The sequence below is a fragment of the Suncus etruscus genome, chromosome 3 (assembly GCF_024139225.1).
Source record: "Suncus etruscus isolate mSunEtr1 chromosome 3, mSunEtr1.pri.cur, whole genome shotgun sequence".
Classification (NCBI taxonomy): domain Eukaryota; kingdom Metazoa; phylum Chordata; class Mammalia; order Eulipotyphla; family Soricidae; genus Suncus; species Suncus etruscus.
Window position 1 is genome coordinate 155,121,977 of NC_064850.1, and position 16,095 is coordinate 155,138,071.

Here is a 16,095-nt window from a genome sequence, read left to right on the forward strand (position 1 = left end):
CGCAGCGGTAGGGTGTTTGCCCAGTAAGCGGATGATGTAGGACAGACCACGGTTCATTTCCTCTGTGTCCCATATATTGGGTCCCCCAAGCCAGGAGCACGTAGCCAGGAGTAAACCCCAAGTGTCACTGATTGTGGCCCAAAATAATAATTAAAAAAGAATCTTCATTAATGTTGAAAATTCTGATTTCATCTGGCATCAAATCAATGTTCATATTTATCAATAAATATTTAGTATTTCATTTTGGTGTTTTCATATTCTACTTGTGTTCAAATATAAAATGGAGGAAAATTAAAGGAAAGTGTTTGCACCTAAGAAGTGATGCTTTGACTTGTCAACCGTTGAAAAGTTCTCTTTATAAAGTATTCCTTATGCAATTTAGATAAAGTAACAACGGTAGCAATATGTTTACCAATGATCTGTTGGTTGGATTTTCTGAACCACTGGGTTACTTATTTTTTGTACAATATTGTTTTTATTTTGTACAAAATTGAAAGTGCTATTATAAACAAAGTGCAAAAGATACAAGTTATTCGAAATGCCTGATTTTGCCTTATGCAACATTTTCAAAAATTCAAGCAGCTGTTATTATAATCAACATTTACAAATACTTTCAAAAACGAAATGGAACCTGCTCAGCTTTAATTACATTCACTAATTTTGTCGCATAAGTCATTATACAAATAAACTATATTTGTGGGGCTAGGGAAGTGGAGGCTATACCTACTGCCTCAAGGGTTATTCCTCTGTCGATGTGTGTGGGTTGCTCCTGGTGGAGCTCAGTGTATCTCAGTGACTGGATTGAACTCAGGTATCCTGCATTCAACACATTGACTCAGCTCATTAAACTATCTCCCCCTACCTATCTTCCCCAAGTTAACTATTTTTAAATTTGATGAGTTTACAATGAATCTGTCACAGATGATATAAACTTAGAATTTAATTTGTGTAAAATGACAGTGAAGCTAGAATTGGTACAAGTTTTGGAGCAAAATTCAAGAGAAATTCGAAAAGAGAATACTATTATTGACTGGTATAAAAGTATATATAACACTCTTTTATTTTAAAAGAGTGAGTTATAATTTGTGCCAGAGGTCAAAAAACAACAACAAAAGACAAGGAAGAAGGTTGTTTTTGTAAAAAATGCCTGGGCATATTTTGCCATAGAGCATTGTCTGCCTTCTTTAAGTTCAGTTGTACAAGCAGTATTTGGAGAAGCCACAGTCACATTGGCATCTAGGAAGAAGAGATGAGATTGGGCAAGAGAGGATATCTTTACTGCATGTCTCAAACCCTTTAACCACTTACAACAAATAACTCCATCTACCAGTAAATATTTAAAAAAGATCAACAGAAAAGGTTAGAAGAGAAAAGAGTGAAGTAAGAAAAAAGATATTAACTTTGGGCAGAAATCCTAAAATCAGAATGGAAAATCAATTTGAGGATTCTATTCATGAGATTCTGGGTCTTAACTGTTTAGGTGGAAGTGACTTTCATTTGGGTATGTTATACATCTGGGTGCATAAAAACCACAGAGGTAAGGGACAAAGAGATAAAAGTATCTTTTTGCAACCAGGATAAGATCAATGTAGAGGTCAGATTTGCTCAGAGGATAGATAGAATTAGCAGAACTCTAACTTTCCACTGTCTTCCAGCTTTGGAAAAGTTGGTGTGGAAGGAAGGAAAGAGGTGTGGAAGACAACAAAGATACATGATTACTGTCATTACCACATAAGATCAATTTTTTATGAGACCAATAGCTTGCAGTTAATTTATACATAATGATTAGCAATGCCCTATTTTAAATATATTTACAAAATTTTAATCATTTACATTGAAAGCAAAATTCCATATTAGAGGCTATAAGAAGTGATAAAATACCTGGTTGGTGATATGATCCTGGATATTTTCTTTAGTCACTGTAAAAGAAAGCAAACAGCAATTTAACTTTATAGTATAAAAAAATGAATCAAAGACAGTCCTTGTCTGTTGCTGTTAGCCCTCTAAACTCCAAACTCCAAGAGCAGCCACAGTCTCTCAGGACAATGATTTATATGATCTGATGAACATTTTCAACCACTCAAATAACTTGTATAAAAATAAAGTCAAATCCTACATAAAATAGAAGACAGAATGGAAATCCAAAAAGAGTGATATAAAATGTATAAAACCTGGGCACATGTGCTGCCTGAGTATATGGTACCTGAACACATGTCAACACATATTCCTCCTGAGACGTGTTCTTTTCTACTTTTATGCTGTGTTGTGTACCAGGGCCTTCTCTGCCTATGGAGATGCCCATGTCTTTTTGAGCATATAACTCGTTATTCCCTCTCTTTTTAATCCCTCCCCTTTCTCAGTACTTCCAAATAAAATCTGTTCTACTTAAAAAAAGTAAGAAACTTTGGCAGAGAAATGGTGAAGTGATGTAAAGGGCTGAAGAAAAATTTGAACAGACCATCAGAGGTTTCCAAACAAGGACAATCTTTGCCATATGATACTAATGTCGAGTTCACAGAACCTTGAGGACTAGAAAAATAGGAGACTTAAAGTAGTAAGTGGCAGAAGGGACATTTTAAAAACGTTTCTTTCATCTGTGAAAATGATAAAGACATTATATACTATGTAGTTACAGCATTGTCAGAGAATACAGTACAAATCAACACTCATAAGTGGTATCTTGGTCAAGACAGGAAATAATCAGCAATTAATGTATAATGGTAATAGAGGTTTATAAATTATAAAGATCATAAAATAACAAAAGTTTGTTGTAAAATTAGTCCCAAAGTTATTGATGTCTTAAATAGAAGAAAATTTAGTCCTTAATAATAATAACTAACAAACCACCAAGAAAGAAGTGGAAAAAGAAATTTATGGCATGGTTATTATGTGTGAACACTTTGCTCCATACGCTTTATTAAACATGTTCTTTTAATTGTTTTTTTGGTTTTTCGGGCCACACCGTTTGATGTTCAGGGATTACTCCTGGCTAAGCACTCAGAAATTGCACCTGACTTGGGGAACCATATGGGAAGCCAGGGGATCGAACTGCGGTCCTTCCTTAGCTAGCACTTGCAAGGCAGACACCTTACCTCTAGCTCCACCTCACCGGCCCCTCTTTTAATTTTTAATTAAGAAATTTGTAGCCATGTGCCTCTCCAGCTTTCCCCAATGGTAAAAAGCTGGAGGATGTACAGTACAATGTTGCAAGGACAGGGGCATTGACTAACTCAAGATACAGAGTATGCCCAGCATAAGGAAGACCCTTCATGTTGCCTTTTCATAAAGACGTCCTCTTCCTTCCCTAGGTCTTTCACCTTTTCTGGGGAAGAGGTCCACACTTGGCTGATCTCAGAGCTTATTTTTGAGTCTGCATTATGGGATCATTCCTGGTTTTGCTCAGAGTGGAAGGGATTGAATCCAGGTAGGTCACATGCAAATCAAGTGCCTTACACACTCAATTTATGGCCTGCCACTTGGTTCCCCTCTCCTCAATCCTGGCCTTCACTAATCCATTCTCATTTTATTATCTTGTTATTTTAAGAATTTCATGCAAATGACACACTTGTTTTATAGTTTTTTGGAACTGACTAAATCTAAATCTAGGTATTTCTTTTGACAATTCTCCAAGATACTATGGATATGCCTGTGTACTCATTCCTTTTTATTTTCAGTATGTCCAGATTAGATAATAAAGTTTGTTTAGTTTGGTTAAATTTGCAGAAAATAGCAGTAATTTTTAGGAATAGCTATTAAGAATAAATCCACTAACAATAATACTATATACTTTAATTTGAATATACATCTCCAGTTCTGTGGGATGCATGTTTGGGAATACAATTGTTGGGATATAAGGTAGTTTCATATTTTGTATAAGAACCAATAAGCTATTTTTAATAAATTACATATAATGAATAAGTAATATTTACTAGTCAGTTACAAGTATTTGGAGATTTTATTAAATGTTTGTTACCACGCAATATGTTATAGTGTACTCAGATGTAAAGAACAGAACACAGAAAGATGTAATGAAAAGTAGCGAATATCATTTTTTAATTTTAAAAATTTAATGAAAGGTATTAATGAATGGGTTTCAGATATACAATGTCTCAACACCAATTTCTTCACAAGTGTCCAATTCTATCCAACAATATCCACCTACTCATTAGCAGTCTGTTTCAATGAACAAGGAGCTATTTTTTTAAATAAGATTTTGCACTATAGTTTATAGTACTATTGTTGATAGGATTTCATACATTCAAGAGTGGAATAAAATTATAGTACTTTTTTGAAATGTCAGGTAGGGTCTAATCCTAGAGTTTTCATCTAAAAGAACTATTTATTTATTTATAGTAAGATCTTTTTGTTTTGTTTTGTTTTGTTTTGTTAAGGAAAAGAGTTAAAGAGCTACAGTAAAAATGATGTGAGAGTGGCAATTGTTGTTTTTTGCATAGGCCCAGCAATATATATGGGAAATGGAAAGGAGAAGGTTTGGTCTAAATACAAGGAGATCTTATCCCTGAAGTTTTCTGGCATAAGACCCAACTATGGGCTCCAGGCATACTACATTGCCCAATCCCTGAGTCATTCTTTGTGGTCCCAGTAAAAATTTTTCACACAATTGCTGTTGTTAGTATCAGGTTTCTGAAGTTAGAGATCCTGGTTTTTGTACATATCCTACATTAAAGTCAGGATGATGTGGGGTGTCCTCTAATTTCACCTCTCCATTAGAGTGCAATGCGGAGAGCCCTGCTCTGAAAGCAGGTTTTTGCTGTTGCTAAGTCATATGGGTGTTAAAAAAAAGCCTCTTTGGAGTAAGTTGATGCCAGGGCATCGGTAGGGTCTTCCCTGGTAGAGGTTTGCTTCCTGGTGATGTTATAGACAACCATGGTTGTTTCCGTAAATGGTATCCATGGTTCAGGGATGTATGGTTGTTTCTGTAAATGGTATCCATGGTTCAGGGATGTATGCCCATTCTTCTGAGACCTGAGCCAAGTCATTCTGACAATGTTTAGGGTGTAAGGCTCCATTGCATTACACAATTTGTGTTCCTATCTCTATTAGATAAGAACTTGTTTGCATATGTAATATTTTCCATTATAATGTGCCTTTGCAGAAGAGGAACAATGCTACAAGGTATTATTGGTGCATATGAAGGCAGAGGGAACAAGTCCAACAATCCTCTTAACTTGGTTCTAACATAAACTCTGAACAGAGAGACTTTCTACCCAAATTCCTTATTGAACAGAACATAAAACAAACAAACAAACAAACAAACAAAAAACAAAAACCAGTGGGGGAAATTGTCACTATATAAGAGGATATTCAATAAGGATTATAGCTGTTAAGGAAATACATCTAAGATATTCAAAGCAGATATACATGTTCCTTTCTAGTCTTTAGAAATAGTTGGGAGGTGTTTGTAAAATCCAAGGCATCACTTTGATCTGTGGTTTGGCCTTGTGGAATCTGACTGCTCCTAGCAGTCCCATATCAGGAAATGTCCCTCGGAAATCCAATCTGGTAGGAAGCAAAGATCAACAGTGAAAGGAGATGGAGGAAAGGCAGCCACTGAGAGTAAATCAATAGCAACAGAGTATTGGTTTCTTCTCAGACTGAGTCTATCTTTTCATTTTGGGAGCTGGTTCGCAGCTGACTTGAGTGGGAATAATGATCTGATTTGTGAGGAGCCAGGAACTGAGGGTAAAAATGGTTAAATGTAGGATAATAGCAGGTGGGAGTGAGGGAGTGAAGGACTAGAAATGAGCTTGAAAGGTGATGAGCCAAAGGGGGAGGGACAGTATACAATGTAAGCATTCTATATATTGCAAATGTACATTAAACCAACATATGTATGGTGGACCTGTACTCTCATGCATATACATCATCAGAGACTAAAGATCAACCCAGAGGTTACAGTCAAAAAGCTAACCTTAGTGAAATGGAACAGAATGTTTAAAAAATAAAATATGAAAAAGACGGTAAGTCTGATATAGAAGTTTTCCATGTTCTTGCCCAGTCATGGTTGGTAGACTATATTGAAGAATTAGATTGTGTACTATATTGAATTATAATACCTTTCTAAAAAAATCATAGTATTTGAGTCTATAAAGCTAAGTAAAATGGTAATGAGCACTTATGTGGAGTTCATATTACGAAATAGATATGTCACATAGGACATTGGACAGATGTATGGCAAATACATATACTCATGTGTTTAGGTCGCATACACTCAGGATAAAGCCATGTATTAAAGTTGAAAAACTGACTAAGATAGTGAGAAAAGACACTTTTTTAAAAGAAAAAAAATAAGATATACAAAAATAAAAAAGAAAGTATATATATATATATATATATATATATATATATATATATATATATAAAGCTGGTGTAATGGTTTTTCATTTTCTAGACAATACCTGGTTAGTGATGGTAAACTTTACTGAAGAAAGGTTTCATGGATTAGGTTGTGTATAGAGTATTTTTTAAATACAATCTTAATTTTCAAGTCTATAAAGCTAAGTAATATAATAGTAGGCCCTCTATGTGGAGTTTATAACATGAAATATTGTCCAGTGGATCTTGAGCATATAATTTCTTTTCCTAAGCTTTCTAAAATTATGAGCCCTATGACATCCTGTTAAACTATCTAATCTTTTCGTGCAGAGGCATGTTCTAAGAATGGTTCTGAGAATGGAGACTGATGGGAAGGAAAGTTGATGGCGATTTCTTCAAGCTATTACTCAAGGCATTTGGCTTGGGGGTTCTAAGGACCCTCATGGTTGCCAAAGCCACTGGCTTCCGAGGACAAATAAAAAGTCAGTGTTGAGCTGGGACCTGGAAGTTCACCAGCCCATTTACTTATTTTTAAATTTCCTCATACTCCCACAGTTGAGATCGAATTCAGATCAGTCTGGGTTTGCATCCTTAAATTCTGGTCAACCAGTGATAGATGTGTGAAATTATGAGGATGACAAAAATATAACAACAATCCCCATTACAATAATCATGCATCATTTAATGATTATTAACTCATTGATAAAGCGCCAAATCCTAACCATTAGACCACCAGGGAGCACTATTTACTCATTGAATAATAGACAAATATGTCTCATTTGTTTATACCTTATACCCGAGGTGTATATTAGGCTGTTCCATAGATCTAATTTAACTAATGATGCTTTTCCAGTATTTAAGAAAAATGTGACTATGACTCATTTACATTTCATTGTTGTTCCATAAAAATGCTATTAATATAAATAAAAATATATTTTATTTCACATAGGGACATTCTATTAGTCATATGACAATAATATACATATACAGACATACATATATACATATTTTGTTTCCACACATATATCTGCATGCATATTATTACCTTTTTAGATTTAATGATACTAGATGACAGTTATTGCTTTTCATTTTATAAAAGTAAATCAATGTCAAAGAAAATTTAAAGAAGTTTCTTTTGTGATATCCAGTAAAAGGGCTTAGTTTATATTCACATCAAACTATTAAGTACTATTATGGCTTATTCTTTAACTTCAGATCTTAGACTATGGGCATTATTTATTTTTCGGTCACACCCTGAAGTACTCAGGGGTTACTCCGGCTTTGTGCTCAGAAAATGCTCCTGGCAGGCATGGGGACCATATAGGATGCCGGGATTCAAACAAATGTTGGTCCTAGGTCGGCCACTTGCAAGACAAATGCCCTACTGCTGTGCTTTCTCTTCGGTCAATGATCATAGGCATTATTTAAAAAACTCTGGAGGTTTGGGGCTGGAGCAATAGGACAGCAGTAGGGCATTTGCCTTGCACATGGCTGACCCAAGATGGATGCAGGTTTGATCCCTGGTATCCCATGTGGTTTCCTGTGCCTGCCAGGAGTGATTTCTGAGCACAGAGCCAAGAGTAATCCCTGAGCACCGCCAGGTGTGACCCAAAATCTAAAAAAAAAAAATATCTGGAAGTAACAACAAAATATGTAACATAGGGCTTAGCAGCTATGTAATACTTTTGTTTTGTAATTACACAGTACAATCTTTATATCTTTTAATATTAAAATTATTTTGTCAGATTATACAGTTTTCTAGAGAGTATTTAAGTGAATTTTTGGTGTAAAACATGCCACCTGTATTAGGTCACTAGTACTGCCAACAAGGGGAACTTTCAGGTGGGAGTAAAAGTACATGCAAAGCCAAATGATAGGAGGGAGGTGGGGGGGCAGTCCCCAATGTAGGGAGGAAGCCAGCATGGCAAGAATATAGTATGGAGGATACATGAGAGGCACATATACCTAGAGTACATGAGATGAGACTAGAGAGGCAGATGAGAAACATGCAAGTAAAATATGGAGACCAGACCATTTTGGATATCTTTATGAACACCCCAAGAATTATGTGAAGGTTGTGATTTAAAGTATTAGGATCTTGGTGAGGGTAGAGGCATGCAAGGGCTTGGTCAAATTTGCATATTTAAGACATCACTCAACTCTGATTGCTAGTTGAAGATTAGGTAGAATGGCATCCCAGAGGTGTGCAAATTTTTAGCTTTGTTTCCCTAAAGAATCAAGGGAAGGGCCCGGAGAGACAGCACAGCCGTGTTTGCCTAGCAAGCAGCCGATACAGGATCTAAGGTGGTTCGTTCCAATCCCGGTGTCCCATATGGTCCCCCGTGCCTGCCAGGAGCTATTTCTTAGCAGACAGCCAGGAGTAACCCCTGAGCACCGCCGGGTGTAACCCAAAAACCAAAAAAAAAAAAAAAAAAAAGAATCAAGGAAAATCAGAAGAAATTTATGAGAAAATAAGGGTGAAAATAATCAAATCATTACTATTTATTCCTGTAGCAGATCACTGGATCATAGATAATGGAGTAGACAACAATCTGGCATCTAAATATGGTTCTGCCATTTACCAGATATTTGGTTTGGAGCCAGTTAATCAATGCATTGCCCTGTTTTGTGACCTGTAAAAGAGAATGAATAGTATTTACTTCTTTCTAGATCTGTGAGCATTAAAATGAAATAAGCATGTATTTTACAAAGAATGAGCAATGGGCATCTTTGAGAAGTTAATATGGAAAAGGCAAGATGAGGGTATATTTGGGTGAATCATGAAACCATCTGGGTGATATGGAATTAGTATATATCAATCACAGCAGGTAGAAGGTAGGCAGTGAGGAAAGAGGGTAAGATCAGCTCTGCGGTTTTTCTCAACTTGAAGTAGTTTAACAGCTATAAGAAGCCCGAAAAGAAATTTCAGAAGAATTATGAGTTACTCAAAGCTATTCTAGCTAGATAGTGATATGGAGGGTAGGTTGACCTGAGAGGAGACTGATGTGCTGTGCCCAGAAGGAAGGGATGGGGACCAGTCTAGGAGTAAGCAAGGCTGGAGAGATTCCTGGAGCAAGAGGCATTTGTGAGCTGTCACCCCACTCCCATCCTCTACATAACTTTACCTTAGGGTAAGACCTGCCCATTTCTGGGAGGGGTCTTGAGGAGGTCTCAAAAGGTTTGCCTGAGGGGGCAGGAAGGGGATGGATTTGAATTAGAAGCTTTTGGAGGGTAGAGGGAGCTGGAGGAGAGAGGGTTGAAAGATAATGTACAATGCAGGGCTGAATAGGGATCCACCTTAAAAGGTTATGCCAGGCCACACATGTTGACCAGAGCTGAATAAAGATGATATCTCCCGGAACCTGACTGCTGTGGATTTTCTCCCTGTCGCTATCCTGAACTTGCAGACCCGCCGGCTGGAGGGGGTTGGAGACATGTGGCCCGGGCTGGAGAAGAAAGACCTCTCATCTCTCCATCTCACCATTCACCACCATCCAGCCCCATCCAAAGGCTGAATTTCTTTTACAGTGAGCTAGGTTCTGGAGACTGATAGACCCATAATTGTAGAGCAAGGGTGGCCCTCCAATTTTTAGCTTAGGTGACATTAGCTAGGAATAACGATATTACTAAATCCAGTAGGAAAAATAATAGAAATTAAAAAAAATTATTAAGCCTGGCTCATGGACTTGTCCACATTTCTAAGATGGTTTTCTATTCCAAATATTCAAAATATTCTAATTCCTAGGACCTAGGATGTATCATTTAACACACAAATATGATTAAATACATTATGATTAAATTAATCATGATCATATTATTATATATATTATTATATATAATATATATATATTATCTTGGATTCTCCGGCTTTGCCTCAGTGGTCTTTCTTACAAGGGTTCTTCTTAGAGTGACATTGGAGAGCAAAAGCCAGAGCACAAGCGATGTGACAATGGAAGCAGCAGATGAGTAGGAGTGACATATTAACTGGAAGGGCTCCAAAAGTCAAGAGAGTAGGCTGCCTTTAGACCTGGAAAATGCAAGGAAATAGATTCTATTCCAGACTCACTATAAAACAATGCAACTTTGCTCTTAATCCAGTGAGACTTATTTGAGTCAATATCCAGAATTATAAGATGCATTTGTTATTTTGAGCCAAAACATTTATTAAGATGATGGCTAATTATAGAAGCAGTAGAGCTGATTGAAACAAGCTGAAATGCTTCTGTGGGGTAGCGATGGAAACATTCAAATATGAAGTAACTGTGAGTTCACACCTACACCCTCTCTTAGTTCTCTGTGTTAATACACACAGTAACCTCAGAGCAACTTGTACAGTGATTCAGAGCAGGAGACTAGGAATCAAATACTTTAAGAGAGCTGCCCAAATTTACCTAATAGTGAAAGGTATTGACTAACCAGTATAGTAGTGATAGGACATCTAATATCCTCAGGTGTAAGCTTTCTGCACTTTTAACACAAAGTCACAGGTGATGCTTAGTACAAAACTAAACTTGCTTGTTTCATAATTTGGTCTGTTCCTTCCAGTTCTCATTAGAAAAAAAATTAAAAGGGGTGAAAAGAAAACATACTTAACAGGGCGGTTAAAGTGTCAGGGTATGGGAGGCATAAAAATGGCTGTCCTCAAATCTTCAAATTTTAATCTTATTGTTTTTAGAACAAGAAGAAAAATAAAGTTCAGATGGAGCTTATGTTCATTGTTGACTCTAATCATGATGAAAATAATTTGGGGAACACTACTGTCCATTATGAACCTCAAGAATGAAGTGTTAAAAAACCCACCCACAGCGGCTGGAGCAGTCTTGTGGAGTGGTAAGCGATTTGATCCCCTGGCATCCCATATGACACCCCCCCCAAGCCAGGAGCGATTTCTGATTGCATAGCCAGGAGTAACCCCTGAGCATCACCAGGTGTGCCCCCCCAAAACCAACTGCTATCACCACTTTTAGGAACCCTATTTTTTGAGGATTTATAATTCTAGAATAATTACATCAACTTCTCCAAACTTTGTGGTATAAGATTCATTAATTGCCCCTCTATTGTAATTAGCTCAATTAATCACCCCAATGAAATATAACTTTAGAGTAAATCCATTGTGGCCCAAACAACTTGAAACAGTACTTCTTTAAGGAATTAAGTAGGCCCCTTTGAGAATCTAAGAACAGCTGTGAATCTGCTCCTCAGAAAAGTTCCTACATGGAACAAAATCAGACAGAGGAAGGAACACACAGATCATATGAAATCATCATAAAATTTAAAGAATTTGCAGTTTAGTGTTGAATGCTAAGTTCTAACATGTGAAATAATTTCTAAGATTCCAGCTCTTTTGGAACATTATTAGTGTTTCCAAACTAGACTTAATAGTTGCTTAACCATTTTCCTAGAGCAATGGATTAAATATATAAGTTCAATATCTTCTCATATATTCATTCTAAAAATACTGTCTTCAATGAACTATATGCTTTCTAAATGTTAGGCACACAAAGATGCACATAGAAGTATACCTACTCCTACAAAAATCAAGCAGGACAGAAAGCTGGAGGCAAATTTTGATACTCGATGAGAAGTGGTTAAATAGTGTTATGAAGGATAAATTTGAAGAGTCAGGAGGAATAGTTCGTGTAGCTGGTATAGGGAAACAAAATTTCTAGAATTTATGGAATTTTGCTATTAAACTCTATTTTACCATGTTATACTATCTGATTTTACAGCATTATATCATGAGCCTCATTTTAATTATCTAAGGACTCAATTTTAATTAATTGATCTTTTAATCAATAGAATTCAAGAAAATCTTTTGGATATATTTGTTTATGCAAATGCTCAGAGATATGATGAATACATTAACTTAATATGAGATAGGTCTTTGTATACCGAAATAAGAAGTGAGAAGGTGCTAATGAATTAGACCTTTCAAAATATTTTTAATGATATTATCAAAAAAGGTGACTAGTGTAGAGTGTTAAGGGGTGAAAGACCACCGACAAGTTATTATTAGGAGACTCAGACATAAGTCTGTTATTAATGTTTGAAGCAATAGACAATTTGGGGGTCACTTCGACAGAGGTGGGATGTGCAAGAAAATTAAACTGGTCAACAGATTGTATAAATTCAGGTGAGAAATGAGTTTTTCTCCCAAGGATTTACTTATTAATTTTCTTGTAATTTTTAAAATTTAGTTAAAGAACCATGATATACAAAGTTACTAATAGTTGAATTTCAGGCAGATAATATTTCAAGAGCAATACTACCACTAGTGTCAACTCTCATCATTAATGTTCCCATACTCCATCATCTCCCACATCTTCTACATTCACTCTCACCCTGCCTGCCACCTTGATCAGCACATTATTAAGTCTGGTGGTTGCAACTTGCACCTTATGCTTTCAATGTTGCTGAGTCTGTGCTTTGAGTTTACGGCTACACCACTCTCCCAATCACCAGTATAATGAAAGCCCTACCCCTGTTCCCTCTTTACTCCCCTTTCTTAACTTTTTCCTTTTTTCCTTGATTTATTTCCTTCTCTGTACTTCCTCTCCCTAAGCTCTACAGTTAAGGGTAAGTAATCTAGGCATCTCCCTTTGCTACATGGGTGGATAAACAAGAGAGGGTCAAGCCTAATTTTGGAAGGAAGATAAAGGGGGAAATATGAAATATTATGAAAGAAATTAATAACAGTTGGATAATGGGAACAAAGATGTGTGTGTGTGTGTGTGTGCGCGCGCGTGCTCTGGGGTAGAGATCTGGAACAGAAACCCACCATCATTGACACAGACCCTCCGTGATCTTGACTTCTCAGTGTCTAGCTTCTCCTAACCTCTATACATCTCCTTTCTTGTTCAGACCAGATTCCAATCTTCAGGAAATTTAGTCATGAGCAATCCATTGTAAATGTAAGATTCTCCCATGAAAATGTTGATGATGAAGGGGTTTCATGAGAATCTAAGGGTAAAAGTGCTAGCTCATAACTGGCAAAATTAAGGCAGCTCAATAGTCAATTCATTCCAGATAGTTTTCTCCCTGCTATTCTAGCAACAAAACATATTCTTGCTGCACAAACATGGAGCTAATTTATTGCATACTGAAAACACAGTACAGGAATGAGGATTTTAAATTAATACACACAAAAATACCAAACAAGAATATTTATATTATAGACAAAAAATAAAATGTACAAGATATGTAAAAATTCACACATGGCTAATGCAGCTGGTATCCTGCAGAAGGTGGGGCACACAGTACAAATATCCAGCACAGCAAATAAAACTGTATTGGCCCAGAATGGGAAGGAAATTTAGGAGCAAATCAACATTGTTTCCCCAACTGCCCCCTTTTATCTCAATCTACAGGTTTGGACAGTTCTCAACACTCTAACCCGAGTGGGTTATGAGGAGATACAATGTGGAAACACTCTGCCTGGGTCCTGAGGTTTTCTTATGCAGCAATCAGAAACTTTTGGGTGGGGTTTTATCCATCTGATCTCTTGTCTGATCAATCTTCTCATTCTGACATGAAAAAAGAAAAAAACATGTCTATGTTCAGAACATATCAAAAGCTAGACATTCTGGGCATAGACAAAGATAAAGCAAGCAGGGAGAAACTGCCCACAAAGAATTCATGTGCCTTTAGACATTATGATTGGAGTTCCTTAGTTTCACCATTGTCTCCAACAAGTAAGGTAGGAGGGGTAAAGCTCTAGACCCCAGCCATACAAGGTCCATACAAGACCATTATACAAAGCAATGCCAGCTTCACTTCCCTATCCCCACTTTCTCCTCTCTGCCAATTGATAAGCTCCTCCTTAAATTTGATGACTGCAAAAGAATAGAGCCCACTCACTTGTCCAATTCTGGGCCTCAGGTAGCAGGGTTGGGGAATTGATCTCTTCTTCTTCCCAGAAATAAGCAGGCTTCTATGGCAGCTGGGGGCCTGCTGGGCCTTTAGTGAACAATTTAGTGAACACACTGATGTTCTGGCACAAGTGGAGATTTTTGGACTGAGGTGGCAGCTGTATTCCTGGGCATGATATCTAGACCTCCATGGTTTTAGCACCTGTGACACAAAGATGTCTACCAGAAGGTTAAGTGTGGCTCTTGCACAGAAGGTCCTGGACAAGAAGCCCAACATGTGAACCACTTACAGATGCTAGCGTCATGCAGTAGCTGTGGTTTCTCAAAACACAGGGCTGTGTCCTCTGGCCCCTCTTCTGTGCCTTGACATAGCCACCTGAAAAATGCTGATTAGACAGAGCTAAAGATTGGTGGTAGCTGCTAGCCCCAGAGAAGTACAACCATTTTAATCTCATGATAATTTTTAGATTTCTGATTAGTTGCAGATGCTTTGTTTCTCCAATTTTATTTTACTTTCACTTTGGGACCACAAGTGGGGGTGCTCAGGGATTACTCCTAGTTTTGCTCCCAGGGCTTACTCCTGGTGTCCTCAATAGTATATCTGGGATGTAAAGTCAAAGGACCTCCTCTCATTCTATTCAGCACTTAAAATACCTTAGCTCTAAGTTTTGAACACAACAGGTGTTCAAATTTATGAGAATTGACAGACAAAAAGCTAATTCTAGATAACTCATCAAATTCTATTTTATATTTTCACAGGACAGTAATATTTTAATTTCCTTATAGTTTGAATCCCACCAAATGTTCACCATTCTCTTTCACTACAACACAATGTACAAAAATAAGGAGCTACTTACACAATTATAGTTATTACATAGGCATAATTTAATTGAATTAGACTGAGCAAGCTCATGGAGTTAGGAGATGGTAGGTAGTGTACCAGGATAGGTTTAATCTAAAAGGACCAGCTAGTGTCAAAACCCATGACACAAATCTTAAAATGACACGACTGGTGAAATAGGTTTCCTTGGATAAAACAGAGTTCAGGATATGTAACATCTGTCCAAACAAGGCAGAGACAGGTGACTTCTGGTGATATAAATAGGAACATATCTATGTTCTGAAAAGACTTCAGTAATAAGTCATGTACATGTTAGGAAGGAAGGTAGGAACCAGACTATGGTACCTAGGATGAAGAAGGATACATTAGGAGACCAGAGGGCTGAGACTGTTGCAAACAGAGGCCAGGCAACTTGTTGAAAATAATGGGATTAAGAAGCCAGAGACCATTTACTTCTGTGAATTATATTTATTTAAATATGCTGCTATTAAAACCATTTAATACATTAAACATAGAATTATTAATAAATATTCTATTTTGGTTCTAGTGATTATCTTGTTAATGAGAACTTTTTACTCTTGATTATGGAAAGTCTGGGCCTTATATAGAAGAAAATGTTCCCTGGAAAGACAAAAAAATAAAGGGAATCCCACTTAAGGAAAATTGAAGTCATTCCCAAATATATGCAAATCATACTTGAAAAAGAGGAATAAAATTGAGGGGATAAATTTTAACAGCATAAGACTTTGCTAATAAAAGATTAAAAAGTATGTGGGTTAGCATCTTTTAATTATTTTTTTCTAACATCTTGAATATACAATGTTGAAATCTCTGGTTGGATCAACATTATTTTGCTCAGAGGTTTGTGGACTTTGCATACTGATTCTTTCCTGTTTCCAAGTACATTTGCTTTTAGGCTATTTTTATTCACTTTAAAGGAATTTTAATAACTTTCTGTTGACAGCATGGACAGCTGGTCTTGAGAATTAAAGAAAATTCACTTGCTGACTGAGGAAGGAAGTGACATCAATGAGCTTCTAAAGTCAGCCC

At 36.7% G+C, this 16,095-nt stretch overlaps 1 protein-coding gene across 2 annotated transcripts in view; it reads right to left on the reverse strand.

Annotated features, from left to right (window-relative positions):
• The window catches only part of CHST9 (carbohydrate sulfotransferase 9), a 322,915-nt gene that overhangs the window by 30,426 nt on the left and 276,394 nt on the right, over positions 1-16,095 (reverse strand). Inside the window, exon 4 of one of the 2 annotated variants that reach the window (XM_049769567.1) lies at positions 1,882-1,919. The exons of the other annotated variant lie outside the window; for it this stretch is intronic. Coding sequence (XP_049625524.1) covers positions 1,882-1,919 — 38 coding nt within the window. The remainder of the gene's footprint in view (positions 1-1,881; positions 1,920-16,095) is intronic. 2 annotated transcript variants of the gene reach the window in all.